At 41.9% G+C, this 25,271-nt stretch overlaps 1 protein-coding gene across 1 annotated transcript in view; it reads right to left on the bottom strand.

Annotated features, from left to right (window-relative positions):
* The window catches only part of LRRC2 (leucine rich repeat containing 2), a 224,824-nt gene that overhangs the window by 11,013 nt on the left and 188,540 nt on the right, over positions 1-25,271 (bottom strand). The window contains exon 6 of the mRNA XM_075191913.1: positions 2,786-2,931. Within this exon, the coding sequence (XP_075048014.1) occupies positions 2,786-2,931 (146 nt within the window). The remainder of the gene's footprint in view (positions 1-2,785; positions 2,932-25,271) is intronic.

Here is a 25,271-nt window from a genome sequence, read left to right as displayed (position 1 = left end):
TCAGCCAGTAGCAAACAATGTTGGGTAAGGAGTTGGCTCTAGGTAAAATACATATAAACCAGTTGATTAGCAATGTTATTTGTGATGTAATGTAGGTCTGATAACCAGAATTGTGAGTTTAGTCCTAGAGCCATGCTTTATGGTGGAGGTTATGGTGAGAGACACTAGATTCCTTATTTGAGATTAATACCTACTATCTGTAGCTGCTGCTCACAGCTGAACATTCTAATAGATTATTCTGGGTTTCAATGTGCATCATACATTTGAAGAGAGGCAACATTTTGAGATTAGTTGTTTACCCTAATGCAATAACTTACAGATTTCTCTAATGACGTACCATACAATTAAAGCATTTATTTAATAACCAAAGTAGCTGGCACATTTTATTTTTGCACCACACACTTAACATCTGTTGCCAAGCTCTACTTGCACTGTACATTTAATCTGCTGCAGATCATGAGTAAAGACACTGGGAATGTGCTTGCATACCTCCCTACAATCCAGTTTTTGGAATTAGGATGGAGGGGTTGTAGCTAGGTCTTCCAGTGGGTGTGCCTATTGTCTCTGAGGCAGTTGGCTGCCACCCAGCCTCTTCCATTCCATGGAAATACCCTGGTGATGTGGAGAGCTCACCAGTTCTCAATGTTCCCAGCAGTCAGAACTAAAATTCTAGCTGTTAGGATGGTAGGACAGTCTCCTAAAATTGAAACTACCACACCTAAATTGGGACAGTTGAGAGGTATGGTTACCCAAAGTCAGGCTGGAGGGCTTAAGACATATGCAAACAACTAGTGTGTGTGTGTAGAATAATTTAATGGTTATTTACAGGTCATCAAAAATGATGTGGGTCTGCATTACAAATGCTCTTTTGTGATTTCATATGCTATGGTGCAGTTTGTACAGGAAAGCACATGGATTAGTACTTAAGAGATGACAGTGACTACAGGGTACAACACTTTGATTCACATAACTTTTCACATATAAAGGAGCAAAGTGTTCCATGCTGAATGGGGTCTAGCTGCAGTATTGTGCCTTTTTAGGTATTTTGCAAGCAAGGGTTTAACTATACCCATAACAGTCCATACGACTACCATTGAATTTCATTACACATCCTCAGAGGTGGTAGAGATCAAGAATTGACCTGCACCTGCAATTAGATGTTTTTTTGTAAAAATGCATCTAAATGAAGGTGCAATTGCTATGGAGACACACATTTATTGTGCAAAAATACAAATGTAATAATTACAAAATTAAAATGTGTAAATGTATCTTAAGAAATGACATTGATGCCCCTTTGATCTCATTATTTACTTATATTTCCTCTCACGCCGCTCCTCCTCTGCTTCCCCTCTCTGCCTTGCCTTACACTGGCTCCCCTTCCCCTACAGAATCCTTTTCAAACTCCTCACCACCACTTACAAGGCTCTCTCCAACTCTACTGCCCCTTATATCTCTAACCTCCTCTCCATTCACACTCCTGCCCGCTCCCTGTGCTCGGCCAACGACCGCCGCCTCTCCTCCACTCTTATCACCTCTTCCCACTCCAGAATCCAAGACTTTTCCCATGCAGCCCCCCTTCACTGGAACGACCTCCCTCGTTCCATCCAATTCTCTCCTACTCTGTGCTCCTTCAAACGTGCACTCAAAACTCACCTCTTCCTCAAAGCCTACCAACCATCTACTTAACCCCCATCTCCTCCCTTTAGCTCGTCCTCCCTTCTCTTCTCTTGCCTCAACTGGCTCCTCTTGTGCCTGGTCTGTTTACCCTCCCTTAGGATGTAAGCTTGTATGAGCAGGGCCCCCTCCCCTCCTGTCTCCATACCTGTTCTTCCGCTAAAAAATCTGAAGAGGCAGAGACTGTTTAAAAGTCACATCAAAATCCAAATTCCCACCACTTTAGAACAAACCCTTTCATTAAATAAAACTTTTGCATTGTTCACCTAATTTATAGCTTAAATTAAACATTATAATGAGGGGACATCAGTTTCTTTAAAGATATGGTTTTTTTTATCGGCTAAAGTACTCCTATTAATGTGCTTCTCTGTCAAAGTGCTATTTAAATATGGAACATGTTTTTCCATTAAAAGTAAAGGATGAGACCTGGGGCCTGATTTGTTAAGGAACGTAAGTCCCGTTGCTTGCCGTATTTTGTGTTAAATTGCTCTGTGTATGCTCAGAAACAGACTATATGCCAGTGAATGCAAGTGCATAAAAATCATCTTCGAATGCAAATGGCTCTTTTGACAGCCTACAATTTGAAAGGGTGGAACAAGGGAGGTCCCTGGTATTCGATATTCATTTATGCTGAGATAGCCACAAGATTATACTGTTAATGTCTTATGGAGCAGATGTGTGATGTGTTGCACCATCTATTTGACAAATTTGACTATTGGACCCTTGATTATTTCAATGTTTGTGAAGGCTCCTGAAAATAATTATCAACTATAATGAAATAAATATTGCCATTTCCAACTGCTTGCTCACCTGGTACTATATATTTTTGTTATCTGGTATGTAATCCCCCTCAGTTTAACTAGATGTTGTGTTGTGTAATATATATATATATATATTACTACACATTATTGTTCTATTTAAGTGTCCATTTCTTATTATACAATATTTCCTACAACAATATACAATAATTGCTACAAAAGCATATAATTATACTGTCTGTGGTATTTGTATATATTGCAATAACATATCTACAAGTGCTCAGCAAGCATGAGACCAAGTCCTTTGATTGTTAGCATTGACTTTGTGTATAAATAACATTTACAGCATTTACCTGTCTATGTCCTGTGGGAGATCCTTTAAGTTATTACTGCTGATGTCCAACCATTGCAAACTTGACATTCGTAAGACACAAATTGGAATAGAAGAGAATTTGTTTGCTGACACATCAACAAAAGTGACCTTTTTCAAATTACTCAGCTGTAAAAGAAACAAGGGAAGCATTCATGACAATTGAGATCATAGAAATGGTCCTATCTGTTGAATAAAAGTTTGGTTTCTTCCTTGTGATTTCAAAAGTTCTTTGCAAATTATAAAGCTATTATTTTATGAAAAGGTTTAAAGCTTCACTTGATTATTTTAAAATAGATTGCCGATCATACAAGCGTAATGCATACAATCTTTCACTTGTGCTTAGTAATCTTTTTCTAAAACTCAAACATCCTATTGCTCCACAAACAAGATTATTACAATGACAAATCAGTTCACAATTTTTAAACCTGTAAATAATAGTCAATTTATTTTTAAGCAAAATATAATTTACTGCACAGTTCTCATGAACATGATATAATTAATTTAGAAGACAATTTCTGCCCATGTCTTAGGTTTTTGATAAAGTAACAGTTTTTTTAAATTATATTTCAAGTGAACAACAAGCAAAAGTCAAAATGTAAAATTTTGCACATTTGTCCAGCATAATTGTCCTTAATTTTTCTGTACAGGATTTCCCCTATACTTTATGTTCCACTTGTATTTCAAACTTACTGTTTTTTAATGGTATTGCATTTGCGTGTTGATAACAGGATCTATGACATTAACTGCTGATTTAAGAACATGTTCTCTGTGTGGGTAAACTGACCTTTCGTTTAGAGACTCTACTGTTCCTCTCCCACAGTCACCATCACTACCATCATAGAAAATACAGGGCTAAAGTGAAATAGGGAGTGACAGTAGGAGTCAGAGGGAGGAAATCTCTCCTGACCTGGATGGACCAATGTGTGTTGCCAAATACACACTATTATTCATGGGATTTTACATCTGTGGCTAAGTATCCAAAGGTATACAAGGTCCAACCACACACACATGCCACTCGGTCTTGTACAATATGTTATAGGGCTAAAAATGTCACTGTAGCACTGTTAGTTATCTACAAGATATATCAATAGTGAGTTCCAAATGCTGATAATGTTGTCTAGCCGGTAAAGAAAATCAATATACAGGGTGATTCAAAAGTCGCAGTACACCCTTTTATTTCAAAAACTCTACAGGAATTGGGCCGATTGGCCGATTTCAAAATGGCGCCCATGTTTGGTACATACCGTAAAAGATAGACCACGTCACCCATACCTTACTGGAGTATTCAGGTTTCCCAATTTCCTGTAGAGTTTTTGAAATAAAAGGGTGTACTGCGACTTTTGAATCACCCTGTAGTACTCATCCGTCAAACAACCCACATTTTGCCACTCCTTATCAAATGAATCAAAAATTTATATAGTTGTACCATCAGTGGCAATCCGAAGTGAGCTTCACCCCTTCATTATTGTTGCAGAGCGTACTTACGAAAAGTGCTCTTGCAAAGCAAACTGTTGTCCCGTGGAGTGATGATAGTTTCCTCCGGCAATTCTTTTAATCAATCACACCATAGAACCAGCCCGGGGATGTAAATCTGTGCTGTATTAATTTTAAAACTGCAGTTATTTTTTTTAATTGCCAGTTAACCTGCATAACCAAATTTAAATCCCAGCAGTATATTTTTGAAAATAAATAAAATATAAAAGTTGAAAAAGGCTTTTGAGGCAAATTTAAGATCTGTGTTTATTTGACCTGAGCAGAGCTGGCTTGAGGGTGTGCAACTCTGGTTGTTTAGTTACACTTATGGCTTTAATGGTTATAGCACTCATTGCCACAAGACTGAGATCAGCATCTCCTTGAATGGATGAAATTGCCATTGCACCTATTGAAAATGGAGCTCCCCACCAGATGGAATAGCAATTGCTTGTGAGGCTTCATTAGCAAAAAACAAAAGACACTAACTACTATGGGATAGTAATGGAGCTTTCCGGGCTGCTGGATAGGGCTACTGACATCTTGGGCAATGGAAAATCATTGAGGACTTATGTTGGCTGCTTACACCAGTTAAGGAGATGCTGTTTTAATTTTCCTGATTGTCGCATGTGCTGTAGCCATCAAGTATGCTGTACATATAGAGTCTGACACCGAGACAGTCACAAACCAGTTTACGAGTGTGACAAACACTTTATTAGCTTGTGATTATTTCACTTCTAGGGGGATCCAAGTACCCTCTTTATTTCAGAAGGGGATACCAAGCAATACAGACCATGAGAAATTTTGTAAGCCTTTTAAGTGAATTAAACTTGGTAAACAGCATATATGCATAGTGGTTCCAATGGCTGGGAAACTACTAACAAAAGCAGGGGAACAAACTTTAATATTCTATGTATGTTGTCAGGTGTGTGATCAGTAAGTAAGTTTAAAACTTTGCTTATTCTGTTTAATATTCAATAGTGATGCATATGGAAAGACGAGAGAAAAGATTAAAGAAAAAAGATTTATTGAATTTTGGCCTATTTGGAGTCACAAACAATGCTGACATTTTTGAAAAATGAATTCAGGTATATTATCACGTCATTAAAATGTATCAATTTGAATACATGGGACAAGACCATGGGGGAAATTTACAAAAGTGCGGTTTGTATAATCTGACGATTTTTGTTTGTTTTTAATCTGCCAGATTTACTAAAGTCAAAACCAGAAAGCGCCATTTTACAAAGTGCTATTCTCTTTGAGCTACCTTGCCTCTCATAAGTAAATAAATAAATAAATTTAATTGTTTTTAAATTATTGTTTCCCTTATTTTTTCCTGTAGTACATGGGACTGAAAATATACTTACCTACCATCTTCTTTTTTTTTTTCTTGATAATTTCTGATGGATGGGAGAATGCTTATGATTGGCTTCCAATCTATTAAGTAGGTGTTAGGAATCTGATCCTAATTTGTATCTGGCCTGCAGTACCTCTATGCTACCAGATGTGCTGCTGTTTTGAAATTGGACATTTCCACCTTGCCTGCAGGAGTTAACCTCCTTCCCTGATCCTCACCTGCACCTGTTCCACTGCCTTATATACCTGCCCCAAACACTGCTTCTTGCAGTTCATCAATTGTTTGTTGTTTCTGGTCCCTTTCAGTACTCCTGTGAATTATGCCTGTTGTCCTGCTGTTCCAGTTAGGGACTCCTGTCTTGCCGTCCCAGTGAGGAAGTCCAGTCTTCCTGTCATCCCAGTTGGGGACTCCAGCTCTCTTGTCATCTCAGTGGAGGCCTGAATTGCCATCGACTACGGTTGATAAATCTTTCAAGGACCAGTTAATCATTACTACCTGGTATTTTTTGTGAATCTTCTGGCTTCTTTGTTTTCTTACTTACTACAGTATTTATTCCACAACATATGATTGACTATAAACCTATAGCCTCCCAGTGGTTTCTTTGTGTCTCTCAGACCCACTCTAGCTGTTTTCTATGATCACTGTTAGTGCCAAGGGGTGACTTCCAGGCATGCATTTCAACCAGATGTTATAGATAACTTGTTGACACTGGCCTCCAGAGTGAGTGTGAAAGCCTTCAAAAAGATCACCTCTATATTCTTATACACAAAGTATACTTCTGTCCTGACCACATAGTTTACTGAATTTTTGACCATAAATGTAAGATTAATTTCTTCTTTTCTGACCACAAGTAAACGTATATATTTCCTGGCATTGGTCAAATGACAACATGAAAAGACAGTTTTAAGCAGAAAGTCAACATAAGGGATAGAGTCAGATACATAAGAGGTAGTGGCGGAAATACCATTGGTGCGGCAAGTGCAGTGCATCGGGGCCCATGGAGATAATGGAGCCCACTGCATGTAGTTTCCCTCCACCCTCCCTCCATGCACAGGAGACAACAGCTCGCTAGTTCTGCTTCTGATCAGAGGTCTCCACAGCTGACTTTGCATGTGCTTTGTTCTTGGCCAGCAGGTTAAAAATTGTACAGAAAAAAGGATTATGGTTTTACTTAAGCCATTAATGTGTCCATTTCAGTCACATTAGGTACTATTGATTTATGGCCTTTATTAGTTACCTTCATCTTACTATTTATATCCGTAACTACACTACACGTTATACACACATAAACATCCAGATTGTTTCATATACAGCAATTAAGATTATATTTACAGATTGCAAAAAACAAATGCATCATGCATACACATATACCCGCATTATGGGGCTGATGCAGCGTTAGATGCAACTCACGTTTCATCTGCCTCCACATTAGCAGCATATGCGCCTGGTTTGGAACAAGTTATCATCAGCAAGTAATTGCACCTGCCCTATAGCTGGTTTAAAAGATATGCCTCCTAACAGGCGTATGTGCGTGTTTCTTAAACATGCCTTTACTGTGCTTGACCTATGTTAGAATATCCTCCCTCTGTTCCGCCTCTACAGGAGCAGATGGGTATAAGTGCCAGTATCGCAGAAAATCTGCATAGGTACATATTGTGCACCCACTTTCTTGGCACATGCAAATTATGTAACATTTCATGCAAGATACGCTACTACAGACTGGCAAAAAGATAATACAAGAGGTAAATAGACAATATTGGCCACCAATGAGTAGGGACCCTTTCCTATCATTTACCCATGTTAACTCTGATGATATGCAACTGCTAGCAAACAGAGAGAACAACTTGTCAGTTTCCAATGGAGGTATCCTTAAGCTTTATTTAGTTTAAAGTTTAGGCTTCTATCATTTTGAAATAAAACAAAATAAGACATATATGTTACTTGAAGTTTGCTTAGTCCATAAAATATACCCCATACTGCCTTTTAAGTCTTAAATAAGACAAAACAGTTCCTGTTGATTTGGCTTCTTAAGAGTTTGCACTTCTGGGAAAAAAAGCATTGTGAGTTAAAGATTTTGGGTAACTGTCCTGCAAAAAACAGAATTCCTAACACTGATAATTTATTAAAAGTATTTTCTAAGTAACATCCCTTAGTAGAGGTTTTATGCATTTTAATTTGGTTTGTGTTTTCCTATAAAAATAAGTTTTTAATTTTAATGCTGTTTGTGTATTTCTTTCATGAAGCATAAAGTTATTTTCTCCAATGGGATTCTGATTAGTAATGATTTGCCAAATTGTGATAATATAGGAAGTTGTCTGGGCTATGAAGTAAATTAACAATTTGTAATTATCTTGTATGCTATTAATGGTTTTCTTTGCACACTTCCCGAGCTGTATTTACTTTTTTGTAATGATATTGTGATATGTGGAAAAGTAATTCAAAGAACTTTTGAAGTCTGAAAAATATTTATGTATTATAAAGATATGGATTCTTTTTACTAATATTTATGTTTGGTTAGAGAGACAAAAATAACTTACATAGTTTTGAAATAAAGTGGCCACTTTATCAGGTACACCGTACTGGGTACCCAGAACAGTCTGAATTATTTGTGGCATGGATCCAATAAAGTGCTGGAAACACTCCTTAGAGATTCTGTACATGCTGACATGATAGCATCACACAGTTACTGCAGATTTGTCTGCTGCACATTTATGCTTAGAATCTCTTGTTCCATCACATCGCAAAGGTGTTCTGGTGGATTGAGATCTAGTGACAGTGGAGGCCATTGAAGTACACTAAATTCATTGTCATTTTCGTAAAACCAGCTTGAAATGTGCTTTGTGACATGGCATGTTTATCTGCTGGAAATAGGCACTAGAAGATTAGTAGACTGTGACCATAAATCTCCTCTGATCTCTCATTATGAAGCTGTTTTTCCAACCGCCCCCCCCCTCCCCATGCACTCCCTTTCCACATCACACCCCCTCCTTCCCCCTTATCCCCAAGTCCCTATACCCATGTTTAACATGTTTCCTCTGTCAGTACTACAGATGATACGGTGTGAGAGACTTTCAGACAGCGCTGCGGATGTTTTACACCGGTTAGAAGGTACACGGCAACAGCATTCGGGCCGAAAATCGGAACCAAACGCACCCCAGATACAGGGGATTGACGACGCATGCCCGGTGAGTATGATTACCTCAAATACATTTCTTCACAACACGAGGTTCACAGAAGGAGTTCCACATCTTCAGTCAGTCCTCAAGGAATGCTTAGCATGTTGAGGCCAGTTCAGGCACCTCCGCCTTGCCGAAGTAACTGAAATTCTCATTAGGCCCACCCACACAACGGGGTATCAGGGTAGGTCGTGAGCAACATTATGTCAATTACACCCCTTTTGATAAATAACGATATAGCAGCTTGTGGCTTTGTCGAAATACAGTGGCCTGACGAATTTTATATGGCTTTGACCTACATAGAAACAGGCACCGCGGCAGGCGGGCCATTCATCGTTATCTCCATTCGGGAAGCGACATTTTAAAATAGGGGGATTGGATTGCGATTCCATCTCTATCAAGTAAGATTACACTACATGGTCACCCCAACACACCCCTACTTAGGCAAGAAGAGTTAGCAATCATGAGTTAGTGCTTTCCTCTCATGGAACAAGCTGATGTCGCTGTCACTACAGCTAGCCAGCTAAATATTTTGGCCTATTAGCAAGTTGGGGTCTTTAAATGAACTACCATTCCCGCATTCAGCACGTGCATAGTCACCCCCATTTCCTTTTAGCTAGGGGCACTAATACGCAGGTCCATTAAGCATATAGTAAGGCCACTGTCACTCACCGGACTGTGAGTGCTACTTCTAAGGTAGCTAGGAACCGTGTCCGTCCATTATTATGAGGTACTGCGCATGTGCAGTCCCTTTTAACCTTCAGTTCTGTTCCTTTAACTTAATTGGCTGATCAGGCAACACTCCCTATATTAAGCACCTGTGGTCAATACCACGTTGCCTGATCTTGGAGTCTCATTCCTCATGAGTCTCTGAAGGTGTTCCAGTGCCTGCTCGTGTGTTCAGCTGATGCTGATTCCTGTTTGCCGTTTGTGGTTTCCAGACCACTTCTATTCCTCGTGTTCCTAGTGTCTTCAGCAGCTGATTCCTATCCGCTGCCTCCGTGTATCTACAGCTGATTACTGCAAACTCTCCTGTGTTTCTTCGTGACTCCAGCAGCTGATTCCTATCCGCTGCCTCTGTGTATCTACAGTTACAGATTACTGCAAACTCTCCTGTGTTACATCGCTACTGTTCCAGCTGATTCCTGTTCGCCACTTCAGCGTGTCTACAGAGTCTGCTCGTCTCAGCGCTCCAGTCTGCATTCTACCTGCCGTCAGCTGACCCGCTGCCTACTGCTTCTACAGTGTGTCCATTTGTGTCAACTTGCCTGTTGCATCGAGTCTACGCTCCTCGGCTTCCAGCTTTGCTACATCGCTTCAACTCTCCCGTGGTCTCCTGCTGTTCTATTCAATATACTACTGCTTCCTGAGTATTTGTCATCCTTGCTGGCCTACCTACAGTGCGCTGCACCTACCTGCCGCTTCCATTCTGCAAGGACTTCGCATCTCGTCTGTTCCCGGCCGCTCAGGTATCCCTGCAGCTATCTCTAACAGCCTGCTCATCTGAACCACGGTATGCATACTTCTCATTGACTGTGCTGGTGTATTGCATATCCATCTGGACTGAGTTGTTCTCCTCCGGAGTTTCCATCCTCTGAGACTATTGCTATTATTGACTGTGTTTCCTTTTGCTGGACTATTTGAGTGACTTTGTTTATCTGTGCAGTGCTGTTCATTCATTATTATCATTGTGTGCAGTTCAACGTGGGATCAAGTTCAGTGTACCCGTGTAGACTCTGCATAGCATTTATCTCCTCGTGTCCTTCCTCACATATATATTCAGTGGTACAACTTGCTAGAGGCAGACCACTCATTCCTGTTTCCCTGTGTCACCAGTTGCATATATCCTCTCACATAAGCAGTGGTACAACTTGCTACTCGCAGACCACTGACTTCCCCGTTACCTTCACCTGGATTCCATTCCTTCACTACAGACAGCGGTACAACTTGCTATACGCAGACCGCTGACTTCCACCTCCTTACTACTCCTGGACATTCTTCTCACTATAGCAGTGGTACAACTTGCCGTGCGCAGACCACTGACTACCCTCACGTGTCCTTGTCCATCCAGATCCTCGTGTTCAGTTACCTATTGTTTACCAGTGCTGCTAGTCATAGACTTTCTGAGCATTCTCTAACCATCTGCTGTTTCCAGTTCCATTATCACCCTGCCATCAGAGTATCATATACCAACTCTACTGCTCTGATAAGACCATCAGCGGGTGATACTGGGTAAAGCCTCCTAGTGCCCGTGACAGTAAGATCAGGCCATGACAGACCCAGATTCGGAACCCACAGCTAAAGAGATGCTGCAGCATCTGGTCACCCGTGTGGAACAACAGGATGTTCGTCAACAACTATTACTACAATGTTACCAGACGTTAGTCTCCCAAAGAACGTCTGGGCAGAATATTACACCTTCTGTTGATGCTCCTGTGCTTTCCTCCATTTCCCCAGTGCCATCCCAGGTGTCTACGGCTTCCACGCTTCACCTGCCAACTCCGTCAAAGTATGATGGAGATCCCAAAACATGTAGAGGTTTCCTCAACCAATGCTCAGTATATTTTGAGCTCCAACCTCAAAACTTTTCGACTCATCGTTCCAGAGTGGCCTATCTCATCTCATTATTCTCCGGACAAGCTCTCGCATGGGCTTCCCCTCTGTGGGAAAGAAATGATCCGTTGTTACAGGATAGTGCCAAATTTATTTCCATGTTTCGTAATGTATTCGATGAACCAGGTCGTGTTATTTCCGCTGCCTCCAGCATTCTACGTTTACGACAGGGTTCACGTACAGTAGGACAGTACGTCATTCAATTTAGGATCTTAGCCTCTGAGCTTCAGTGGAACACTGAAGCGTTAATTGCCGCCTTCTGGCAGGGGCTCTCGGACAAAATTAAAGACGCACTGACTACTCAAGAACTCCCTACGTCTTTAGAAGATTTGATTTCTCTTTGTCATCGTGTGGATCTCAGATTTCATGAGAGGGACTCTGAGAGAACTACTTCAGCTAAAACATCTCTTCGTCCCACTTCTCAAATTCGTCCTGCTTCACCTCCGGTAATACCGATAGAGATTGGACGTTCCAAACTAACCTCTGCAGAGAGGAATCGAAGAATTAAGAATAGACTTTGTATCTATTGTGCTGATGCCACACATATGCTCCAGTCATGCCCCAAAAAATCGGGAAATGCCAGGCCCTAACTAGTTCTGGAGAGGTAAAGTTAGGGTCCCCGGAGTCCTCTCCATCTTCTACGAAATCAAAAATCTGTGCATTTGACGTTACCATTTCATTTGCTACCAAGTCTTTTGAGTCCCAAGCTCTAATTGATTCAGGAGCTGCGGGAAATTTCATTTCTGAATCCCTTGTAAATCAATGGTCCCTACCAGTGATTACCCTGAAGACTCCTGTTACGGTGACTGCTATCGATGGATCACGTATTATCAACGGTCTCATCACCCAAAGTACGTCTTCAGTGACCCTTCAGATTGGTGTTCTACACCGAGAAGAAATTTCGTTTTTAATCCTTCCTGTTACTACAAGTCCGATTGTTTTAGGCCTTCCATGGCTTCAATGTCATTCTCCCCAGATTGACTGGGGCACTCCTCAAGTTACGTCTTGGGGACCTGAATGTCACCAACATTGTCTTTCTCGTGTTGTTCCTCGTAGAATACAGCAAACCTCCATTTCACCTTCCTCACCGGGACTTCCTCCTCAGTATGCTTCATTTGCCGACGTCTTTGATAAAGCTCAGTCTGAACGTCTTCCCCCTCATCGTTCATTTGATTGTCCGATTGACCTGTTACCTGGCAAGATTCCACCTAGGGGTCGTGTTTATCCACTTTCATTACCTGAGACTCAGGCTACTGCTGAATACATCCAAGAGAATCTCCAGCGAGGATTTATTCGACCTTCTACTTCTCCCGCTGGAGCTGGGTTCTTTTTCGTGAAGAAGAAAGATGGATCATTACGCCCCTGCATAGATTTTCGTGGACTTAATGCTATCACTATCAAAAATCGGTACCCCATTCCTCTGATTACTGAGTTGTTTGATCGGATCAAGGGATCCCGGATTTTTACTAAGTTGGGTCTTCGTGGTGCCTAAAATTTGATTAGAATCAGGTCCGGTGACGAATGGAAAACAGCTTTTAACACCAGAGATGGGCATTATGAATATTTAGTAATGCCCTTCGGGTTATGTAATGCCCCTGCTGTTTTCCAGGGCTTCATTAATGAGATCTTTCGGGACTTGTTATATGTATGTGTCGTAGTATATCTGGACGACATACTCATCTTTTCCCAAGACCTGCCTTCACATCACCAACACGTGGCCGAAGTTCTTTCCAGACTCCGGAAAAATTCATTATTCTGTAAATTAGAAAAATGTTCATTTGAGTTGCCCCAGATTCCATTTTTGGGTTATATTGTTTCCGGAGTTGGTCTACAAATGGATCCAGAAAAGGTGAATGCTGTGTTACTTTGGCCTCAGCCAACTACTCTTCGGGCCATTCAGCGTTTTTTAGGTTTCGCCAACTACTATAGACGCTTCATTCAAGACTTCTCTTCAATTGCATCTCCCATTGTGGCTCTAACTCGCAAAGGGGCCAATACTAAGCAATGGTCATCTGAGGCTCTCCAAGCCTTTCAATTTCTTAAAGAGTCCTTCTCCTCTGCTCCCATCCTTCGACAGCCTGATGTGATGCTTCCCTTCTTCCTAGAAGTAGACGCCTCTAATGTTGGTTTAGGAGCCATTCTCTCCCAGAAATCGGAGCAACAAAAATTCCATCCTTGTGCCTTTTACTCTCTGGGTCTTCTGCCTGCGGAGAAGAATTACACCATCGGGGACAAGGAGTTGCTGGCTATTAAAGTAGCATTGGAGGAGCGGAGATATTTGTTAGAGGGAGCTCGTCATCCGGTGACAATTTTTACGGATCATAAAAATTTGTCATACCTACAGTCTGCTCAATGTTTAAAACCTCGTCAGGCAAGATGGTCTCTTTTCTTTTCCCGTTTTGATCTAATCATAACCTTCAAACCAGCTGCAAAGAATAAAAAAGCAGACGCTCTATCTCGAGCCTTCGTGGCGTCCTCAGACGTTGAAGAGAATCCTAACCACTTTATATTAGACCCCAAATGTGTTTCTCTGGCTGCTTCATCCACTAAAGTGCTACCATTTGGGAAGACCCTCGTGCCTCCTGCTCTTAGAAAAAAAATCCTTTCCTGGTTTCACTCTTCTCGTTTCTCTGGACACGCTGGTGAACGCAAGACCTTTGAAATCCTCTCTCGAAGTTATTGGTGGCCTTCTATGAGGAGAGATGTCAAAGAGTTTATCGCGGCATGCGATTTATGCTCCCAGTTCAAAACCCCCCGCAGAACTCCAGCGGGGTTGCCTTAGCCACTACCCATTCCATCTAAACCTTGGACCCATATTAGTATGGACTTTGTTACTGAGCTTCCTCCTAGTAAGAATTGCAACACCATTTGGGTAGTGGTGGATAGATTTTCGAAGATGGCGCATTTCGTTCCCTTGTCTGGCTTACCTTCTTCTTCTACCCTGGCTGAACATTTCATTAGAGAAATTTTCCGTATCCATGGATGTCCGTCCGAGATCGTGTCAGATAGAGGAGTACAATTCGTTTCCAGATTCTGGAGGGCCCTTTGCAAGACCTTGGGCATACGGTTGGCACTCTCATCTTCCTACCATCCCCAATCGAACGGACAAACTGAAAGAGTCAACCAAGATCTTGAGACTTTCTTAAGGATGTTCTCGTCAGCCAATCAAGACAACTGGGTAGAATTACTTCCTTGGGCTGAATTTGCTCATAACAACATGTACCACGAGTCATCATCTAAAATTCCATTCTTTGTGGTTTGCGGTCACCATCCGTCTTTCCTGGAATTTCCTGCCCTCCCGCCCACCCAAGTTCCTGCTGTTGAGACTTTGTGTCAAACCTTCAAAAATATTTGGGCTCAGGTAAAAACCTGTTTAAAGAAGACATCTGCCAGATATAAGTCTTTTGCGGACAAAAAGAGACGGGCTATTCCACCATTAAAAGTCGGAGACCGGGTGTGGCTATCTACTAAGAATATTCGTTTGAAGGTTCCATCCATGAAATTTGCTCCCGTTTTATTGGTCCATATAGGATCATTCAAGTTATTAATCCAGTTTGCTTCAAACTTTTACTTCCCAAGAGCCTTCGTATTTCCAACGCCTTCCATGTTTCCTTGCTCAAACCTCTCATCATCAACCGTTTCTCGGTCCCTCCTTCAGCACCACGGCCACTTCAAGTTCATCAGGAGGAAGGCTTTGAGATTACTCAGGTTTTGGATGCTAAAATTTCGCGAGGAGTTCTTCGTTTCCTCGTGCATTGGAAAGGCTTTGGCCCTGAGGAGCGTTCATGGATCAAAGCTGAAGATCTCAACGCTCCAGCTCTCTTGAAGAAGTTCTATACCAAATTTCCGGACAAACCCGCTTCCAGGTGTTCTGTGCCCACCTTTAAAAGGGGGGGGTACTGTCACTCACCGGACTGTGAGTGCTACTTCTAAGGTAGCTAGGAACCGTGTCCGTCCATTATTATGAGGTACTGCGCATGTGCAGTCCCTTTTAACCTTCAGTTCTGTTCCTTTAACTTAATTGGCTGATCAGGCAACACTCCCTATATTAAGCACCTGTGGTCAATACCACGTTGCCTGATCTTGGAGTCTCATTCCTCATGAGTCTCTGAAGGTGTTCCAGTGCCTGCTCGTGTGTTCAGCGGATGCTGATTCCTGTTTGCCGTTTGTGGTTTCCAGACCACTTCTATTCCTCGTGTTCCTAGTGTCTTCAGCAGCTGATTCCTATCCGCTGCCTCCGTGTATCTACAGCTACAGATTACTGCAAACTCTCCTGTGTTTCATCGTGACTCCAGCAGCTGATTCCTATCCGCTGCCTCCGTGTATCTACAGCTGATTACTGCAAACTCTCCTGTGTTTCTTCGTGACTCCAGCAGCTGATTCCTATCCGCTGCCTCCATGTATCTACAGTTACAGATTACTGCAAACTCTCCTGTGTTACATCGCTACTGTTCCAGCTGATTCCTGTTCGCCACTTCAGCGTGTCTACAGAGTCTGCTCGTCTCAGCGCTCCAGTCTGCATTCTACCTGCCGTCAGCTGATCCGCTGCCTACTGCTTCTACAGTGTGTCCATTTGTATCAACTTGCCTGTTGCATCGAGTCTACGCTCCTCGGCTTCCAGCTTTGCTACATCGCTTCAACTCTCCCGTGGTCTCCTGCTGTTCTATTCAATATACTACTGCTTCCTGAGTTTTTGTCACCCTTGCTGGCCTACCTACAGTGCGCTGCACCTACCTGCCGCTTCCATTCTGCAAGGACTTCGCATCTCGTCTGTTCCCGGCCGCTCAGGTATCCCTGCAGCTATCTCTAACAGCCTGCTCATCTGAACCACGGTATGCATACTTCTCATTGACTGTGCTGGTGTATTGCATATCCATCTGGACTGAGTTGTTCTCCTCCGGAGTTTCCATCCTCTGAGACTATTGCTATTATTGACTGTGTTTCCTTTTGCTGGACTATTTGAGTGACTTTGTTTATCTGTGCAGTGCTGTTCATTCATTATTATCATTGTGTGCAGTTCAACGTGGGATCAAGTTCAGTGTACCCGTGTAGACTCTGCATAGCATTTATCTCCTCGTGTCCTTCCTCACATATATATTCAGTGGTACAACTTGCTAGAGGCAGACCACTCATTCCTGTTTCCCTGTGTCACCAGTTGCATAAATCCTCTCACATAAGCAGTGGTACAACTTGCTACTCGCAGACCACTGACTTCCCCGTTACCTTCACCTGGATTCCATTCCTTCACTACAGACAGCGGTACAACTTGCTATACGCAGACCGCTGACTTCCACCTCCTTATTACTCCTGGACATTCTTCTCACTATAGCAGTGGTACAACTTGCCGTGCACAGACCACTGACTACCCTCACGTGTCCTTGTCCATCCAGATCCTCGTGTTCAGTTACCTATTGTTTACCAGTGCTGCTAGTCATAGACTTTCTGAGCATTCTCTAACCATCTGCTGTTTCCAGTTCCATTATCACCCTGCCATCAGAGTATCATATACCAACTCTACTGCTCTGATAAGACCATCAGCGTGTGATACTGGGTAAAGCCTCCTAGTGCCCGTGACAGCCACATGGACAACATGTTTCATGCAGGCAAGTTGAATGCATTTACATCTTTCAATTAGGTCACATATCATCTGGTTGTTATATACTCGCCGATTACGAGACATTCTTGGTATACAAGACTGTGCCTAGTTCAGAGGCCGCATGATTAGCAGAGACTCCTACAGCCAAGGAGTAGATTTATATGTTTCCCTTACCGAGCGCTGCAACCCATATGTCCCGCTGACGCAGGCTGATTTCACCTAATGGTGTCTGTTTATTGGTATGGCACCCAATCAATCTAGGAGCTCTCTGTATCAACAGTTTCTTCCCCTGCATTACTAAATCCTGGCACGCAACACATGGTAAACAGGTAGAGCTTTTGCGCTATATGCAGAAGGTTCATCAAGCTTCCGGTGTCGGGGAAGGTACAGGATACTGTCCAGCCCTTTACCAACAGTGCTAGGCCCCTTGTAGGGCCGGGACAACAGGAGTCAGCAGGTGTTCCCCCGTTAGTTGGCGGTCGGGGGTCGTATTTTTTACATTTGGTAGATCCCAGAGTTCATTTCAGAAGCCCAACCCAGTTACTCACCACACGTACAAGGCATTACAGAAGAACACTCTAGTTACTCAACGCACGTCGCAGGCTTAAATCATTTGCTAGAACACAAAACTTAATTGTCACTTACATAACATGGGAAGATAAGTTCTTCAAGGGTATACTGTTATACACTGCATGGCATGCAAGGATCATTTACACATTCCGCTGCTCATACATGGTAACAGGGGAAGCGTTTCATAGGTCATAACTCATCACCGGTGACTTAGACTCATCCTTTCCTTAGCTTGCCGGTTATATTAATTGTATACGTTAGGTAAACGATTAGTTAAAGGGGCACCTGAGGTTTACCACGTAACGTTATTATCTTCCCCTGCCCCCCCTCTGTTATTTAGTGCACGGTTTTGCACTTGCTGGGACATAGCATCTCACAAACACTAGCAATGTCTAGCGCGTAAAGCAATTAGAGAGCACTTTCCATCCCCTATGGAGGATGATAGGCTTAGTCATGTCACCGGGCCCCTCCCTCACAAATTCAGTTTTACAGGCTATTTTCGGCCTTTGGTTTGGGGTTTGGATGTTGAGCCATCCGCCACTGCACCCACTACCGTGGTTGCTGCGGGGGCTAGAAACGGCTTTGGCAAGACTTAGGTTAAGCAATTATGAAAGCCCATGAAATAAGCTTATCGGCACGCGGGGACTCCAGGATATACCTAATATAGGAGTGGATTATTGATGTAGGCCCAAGTGCGGAAGGGGGAGCTACTCGTAGTACACAACAGGCAGCTCCCCTGTTATGAAGTTTAGAATTCAGCGCAATTTTTTCCTTAGATGATATGGGGCATTCCGAGTGGAAGAGCTAGGGTCTCAGTCTCAACACACCATAGGCGCTGTACTACTGGCTAGGGTCATTAACATGTATACTTCACAAGTGGCCTGGTAAACCCTCCGTTTATATACTGAGCAATAGGATAGAGGCCGTTAGATGACATTACCCGTGCATGGGGATAGCTCAATATGTCCAGTAGCAGGAGGTTCCCGCTTTGCAGTTTTATCCGCCCTATATTCTGAGGCTTTGGTATGTCGGCAACAGGTCACTCGGTGCTTTCGCTGATTGCCCACAAGTCACTACCCTATTCGCCCAGAAGGGGATAGTCATGCTGACGGCAGAATTAGCACCGGCCAATCGTAAAGGAGTTGTCCTGGGACCAGTGGTTAGTGCTGGATGGCCATACACTGTTTGGTATTTGACCTCAGGCTTTGTGCAGCCACATGATTTGCCACTGAGGTGGTTACCGCCGCAGCTCAGCCTGCCAGCACATCGGGCTAGACCCGATGCTTTCTGCACCCACTCGTTCAGGAGTGGGGCGGCTACAGCCGCAGCACAGTCAAGTGCTCCCATCGACGATATTAAGTCCCTGGGACGGTGGAAATCTGACGCCTATAAAGGACATACACGGCCGTAGACCTCTGGTTCCACCAGACTAACAATTGTCGCCATGGATGTTGAACCCATTCGTTCAGAATGGGGAGCAGCTACTGCTGCGGCTCAGGCGTGAGTCTGCATTGTCAACACTAGTCCCTACATACGCACTTAGTCTTCGGGGGTCATCAAACTAACGATGGTTACAATTTTATAGGGGTAAGGATGGGTAAATTATTTTGTGCATGATATGTTGTCTTGCCTTAATCATGCCCTTTCCCTTCTTCCTTATCTGCAACCCCCGCCCCCTCACCACTTTCTCCCTGTCGGTAGTGCTGGGCTTAACCGCCAGTCACGTTATGTGGGGGCATGAAGGATCCTTCCCATCTTTTCTCCCCGGACTAAGGCCTGATTAGTGGTGAGCCGCCGGGGTTTTGGGTTTTAGCCTTCATTGGGGCTACCGGCAACTACCCCCCCTCTTTTGTTTGTTTTTCCTCACCATCGGTTATGTTTGTTCTGTGGTTTGCCAGTTATAGTTGATCGACCGTTATGGCAGGTTGCATCTTATTAGCATAAGACACTGTTTGATATTAGGTTATTCTGCGTAACCCACAGATACTGTGGCGGGGAAGATCTGGGTATGGGTCATCGGGCATTCATGTATTCACTGGGCGGCCAGGCATAGTGAGGCCAAAAAATAGGATCAAGGTGGGGCACAAACAAGTTAGTATACAATGGATGGGTAGGCGAGGTATGCAATGGTCAGCCTTAATTCCCCTGCGGTCCGTGGAAATTTCGAAAGATAGCGCCCCGGATATAGTGATAATACATCTAGGGGGCAATGATTTAGGGCTAGGTAAGTCCCTCGAGGTGATTATAGCATAAGGGAGAGTTTGAAGGCAATTAAAGCCCAATGGCCTTCATTACATCTCTGCTGGTCCCAAGTCATACCCAGATTAACTTGGAGAGCCCACATCGATCCTGCGATTATGAAGCTTGTCATCAAGGAATTGAACCAAAACGTAGGTAGAGTGGTAAGGTCCCTGGGCGGGGCTAGCATTAAACACACCCAAATAGCAATCGATCAGGTTCAGCTATATCGGACAGACGGGGTGCACCTTACAAATGAAGGTTTGGGTCTTTTTATCGGGCAGCTATTTAAGAGGATAGAGTTGGCAGGTAGGGCGATCGGTGGCGGGCTGTAGGTCCCAAGGACCTCCAGCGTTGGCAGAAAGGCAAATGTGGTGAGTCGGCAACCGTTCACACGATGCTACCGCTGATTGGCCAAAGGGCACTACCCTCTTCGAAGCACCTTGGCTCTTGGTTCATTAAACAGAACTCCTTGGAATGCTCTGTACGGACAGGACACTGTGAGCCCAGAGGGGGACAGGTAAACTGAAGCCAGATTTAGCACCGGCCAATCGAAAAAAAGGAGTCGTCCTGGGACCAGTGGTTAGTGCCTCAGGGCCACACTGTTTGGTAAGTTTTGACACAATCGGGGTCGTCTCACCATCTTTGCCTTCTCCACCACCGAGTATAAAAGCTAAGCCAATTATAATCCAATTAATAAATCACAACGTTAATTAGTTAAATTTAACAGTTGTCCGCGTCTTTATTCATGAAGGTATGTTGTATGGTTTAAATATGTCACAAAGGGTAAGGTAACAGAGGTTAGGACTCTTCAATCTGCAGTTTATGACAAGTGCAGCCCTAAGCGGAACGTCCCTAAACTTAGTGATAGGGACAACAAATGGTACCTGCAGCTTTAAGGTAACTCCTCTCCTGTAACCAACCAATGGATTGGGAGGGGGCGTGGACGCCCTGGAGAGGATATACGCCGGCCACAGGCATGTGGAAGCCTCATTACCCGGCTGGAACAACCCACCGCACCCGCCCTAGATGTTTGGTGTCATGATATGTCATTAACCTTTTGCTTTTAGATTGTGGCAGGAAGGCAAATGTGGTGAGTCGGCAACTGGTCACACGGTGCTACCACTGATTGGCAAAAGGGCACTACCCTCTTCGAAGCACCTTGGCTCTTGGTTCATTAAACAGAACTCCTTGGAATGCTCTGTACGGGCAGGACACTGTGAGCCCAGAGGGGTGACAGGTAAACTGAAGCCAGATTTAGCACCGGCCAATCGTAAAAGGAGTCGTCCTGGGACCAGTGGTTAGTGCCTCAGGGCCACACTGTTTGGCAAGTTTTGACACAATCGGGGTCGCCTCACCATCTTTGCCTTCTCCACCACCGAGTATAAAAGCTAAGCCAATTATAATCCAATTAATAAATCACGTTAATTAGTTAAATTTAACAGTTGTCCGCGTCTTTATTCATGAAGGTATGTTGTATGGTTTAAATATGTCCCAAAGGGTAAGGTAACAGAGGTTAGGACTCTTCAATCTGCAATTTATAGGCATTAGAAGATTAATAGACTGTGACCATAAATCTTCTCTGATCTCTCGTTATGAAGCTGTTTTTGCACACAGAAAGCTCACTGAGTGTTTTTTTGTTTTGCGCCATTGTCTATAAACTCCAGAGACTTTTGTATGTGAAAATGTGAGGAGGTCAGCAGCTTCTAAGATACTCAAACCACCACCATTTCAGAGTCAAAGTCACTTCGATCACATTTCTTCCCCATCCTGGTATTTAGTCTAAATTACAACTGAACATCTTCACCGCAATTAAAGGGTGTTTTAGTGGAAGTGGGATGGGGCAGCCTAAAGCTTTATAAGTGCTATATCTTCCCCTGTGGCACATTAGTTGGGCAGATTGTAAACACAGGCAACAGCTGGATATTCTATTATATTGGCATTACAATTAGAAAGTGTGAGACACTTACAGTAATCTAGATTTCTAATCTGTTTTGATTAATGTAGCACTGTGTGACAGGATACCAAAGTACAATATTATTATACATATGAGATGACCAAGGAAGCTGGCAGAACTTTCATGGGAGATTTTAATTGTCACGTTTTTAAGTCAAAAAGTAACAAATTGTATTTTTCATACATGTATAGGCTACACAAGATGTCTAAAGAAAAATCTAAATGTAACTATTCATTCTATATGATACTACATGGATCTGCAACTGAATTGCACTCACAACCCATGACCTTCACCCATCCTCACGAGCTACGTACCCATTTGTAGGCCGAATTTTCTTAATAAATACCAGCCAGCAACCTAACACAAACACAACATGCACTCTGTCTATTTATCTGTCCTTCACTGCTTCTCATTACAAAAGTCCTAAGGCCGTCGAAAATAGCACTGTATCACTGGCGTTCGCCCCCACTCATGAGAGGCTTCTTCAGAGATAAACTTCCCCAATAAGCAAATCTTATGATGGTGATAAAAGAAGAAGATGATTTGTTCTTTGATTATTTTTTTTGTGTTCAGTGTTTTGTTTTTTTGTTTTTAACATTTTTTTTATTTTGTTTTATATATTTTTAATCTATTTTTTACATTTTTGTGTCCACTAAGTGGAACTGAAAGGCTTGGGCATATTGTTGATCAGTGCAACAAGCTACTTTCATTTGTCAACTCTAAGTACCAGCTGGATATGGAAACTATATCTCATGTACAAATGCTTGAATATAAATGTGTGTGGAGCAAATACCATATAAAAGGGTAGTAAAATCCAATAAGCATACACACAGACTTTCTTTTAGTGATCTCATGGTGGTGGGCAACAAAGAAAGTTCAAAAGGTTATGTGTTTTTATTAGAAATTGTCAAATCTTGGAGATCAATCTGCTACTGAGTTTCTTTCTATTTTTCAGCTTCTCCTGTGGTGAATCCATAAAAATATGTTCGTTTTCCATTTCTGTTTTATCCCTGCTTACTTTGAGAAACTTGTTTGCATTGGTATTTATGCATGTCATTTTGTTATCCATTTTTATACATTAAGCATTGTGACTTTCTTCGTGATATTAAACACCATTTCATAACATTCTGTTTTTGTGGTCTTAAAATGATTTATGTGTCAATTAGCCTTGGTTGTTATAATGCTACATTTAAGGCTGATAATGTATCAAACCAAATTAGGCCGAGATTGCATTTTGCAGTAAGTCAAGGAGTAACTGAAGACTTCCTCACAATGTCAGCTTTGGAACCAAATCCTATAGTGGCAGAACTAGAAAGCTAATCGTGATTTAGAGATATAATTGTGAGATACACCCACATGTCACACATGATCAGTTGAGACACCATATATATGTAAATAGACCCTCATGTCACTAACATACATATTAATTATTAAAATGTAGAACAATAATGTGCCTATAACATTGTCGCAACTTGACACAATAAATAAAATAACTGTGGACCTCATGCTAGTGAAGCTTATAGAGCAGGGTTTGGTTTTATCGTAGATAGTAAAAAGCCCTAAGAGGCCATTGTAATTTGGTCTGAACATAACAAGTAAAACATTCACATTTTTGTTTATGTTATATGCAGCCTTAGCCAGATGTGTGTCACATATATTACACACCATGTTATACAAATAGACGTTGCACCTGAAGCAATTTTCAGATTTTAGGTACCTTTCAAAGTAGTAGTGTCAGGAGGCTGTCATATTTTTAAAGATTATTTTTACATGAAAACTTGCCTAATTCTGTCAGCTCAAATCAAGCCAAAATCAACTTTCCTAAACTTGCCTGTTTTTTTCAATATCTGGAATTCCCTAACATGCTCGATCTGACTCTTCAAGCTTGCTCCTTGAAAACCCTTCTCTGTATCAGGATCTCTCGGAGGACAGGTTTTAAAAGTTGTCAAGTATGATATTTATGTTTATGTTTGTCAGATATGGATCAGTCTGTCAGCTGCATAAATATACAGAAAATGCACTATAACTTGATTTACTTTATTCCTTTTACTTAACTATCATATAAATGGATCAATGTATGTGCCAATATTGCTGGTGTTCTACACAACACATGGTATGCCTGGATATTGTTTATACACAGAGTAATTACTTTTTTTTACCATAGTCTACTGCTTTTTTGTGCAAAATAAAAATGTGTGCTCTTAAAATAGCTGTTGTGGCTACTAAGTGTTTCCTATATTATAATTAAATGGTACCTAAATGAGGCTTTACAGACCATTGTATTGATCATATTTAAATTCATCAACCCTATGTACTCTCACTGTTGGTGGGTTATGAGTATTAGCCATTGTAAGAAGATGTTTGCTAAAACTGTTTTTACGAATACCAGTTATCCCAATTTTATCTTTTGTAATCCATTTAACATTTGTTTCTGTTTTCCCTTTATCTGACTTTGTACTGAGCAGTACATGCCCTTTAAGTTTCATTTAGATTGCTGTGTTGTGCAATGCATTTACGCCTTTCACAGAAGCGCCCACTGTTATATTTAATCATTATTGTCATCTTTAGTTGCCAGGCTCTCAAATTGCTTCTTATCTTAATAATTTGAGAACTATAACTTTGCCATTAAAAAGCACCACTAGTTTCCCTTTCTCTTCGACAGTTAGTTTCCGTTGAAAGCAAAGGACACTACGCCCCTGACTTGAACTGGGTGTTTGATTAATGGGTGTATTTTCATTTCTGCTCAGCTCTATTTTGTGCCATTGAAAAGGATTTGCAGATAAGATTTGTTGCTTATGGTTTCAGCATGAAAAGCTTGGCTGCACAGCATCAAACAAAACCAAAGGTCTGAATGTCAATATATATAAAAATATAAATAAAAGTACACCAAACATATAACTACGTGCACATACATAATGTGCACCTTATTAGTACACGGCATGTGCAATAAGGTCAATCCACTGCTGCAGTAAACATTTCAGAAGTGCTCTGCACATTCTAAGTAATGTTGTACACAGTTTAAATATTCATAAATAGCAAATATCACTACAAGATGTAACCTTCTCATAGGAGCTTAACATTAAAAACGTGCAAACACATAAATATTCAAAACATAGTCATGTATGGAGGTGCATAGCAAAATTAAATTTGGCTTATTAAAAGGTTTAAACTATATAGATAAGAATAGATAGCAAACACTATGACACATTGCATTATTTTATTATCTTTGTGTTTTGACACAAAAAGTCTATTAGGTTCTGGTTTCAGATTTTGGTGTAGAGTACATATGTAAAAAACACAGCAGTTGCAGTAAAATACTTTAGCATGGGGGGAGGGTATAATTATTGTTTTGCAATTAGTAACGTGCTTCTTATGCCCCTTATCTACTGGTGTTAAAAATCATGCTTTTTCTACCATTTTAAAGCATATAAACAAGTATGATGATGAAACCATTGGTTCCAATTACCCCCCATACACAGTTACATCTGT

Source organism: Mixophyes fleayi, chromosome 1 (assembly GCF_038048845.1).
Source record: "Mixophyes fleayi isolate aMixFle1 chromosome 1, aMixFle1.hap1, whole genome shotgun sequence".
Taxonomy (NCBI): domain Eukaryota; kingdom Metazoa; phylum Chordata; class Amphibia; order Anura; family Limnodynastidae; genus Mixophyes; species Mixophyes fleayi.
This window is presented reverse-complemented; position numbering and strand designations above follow the sequence as displayed.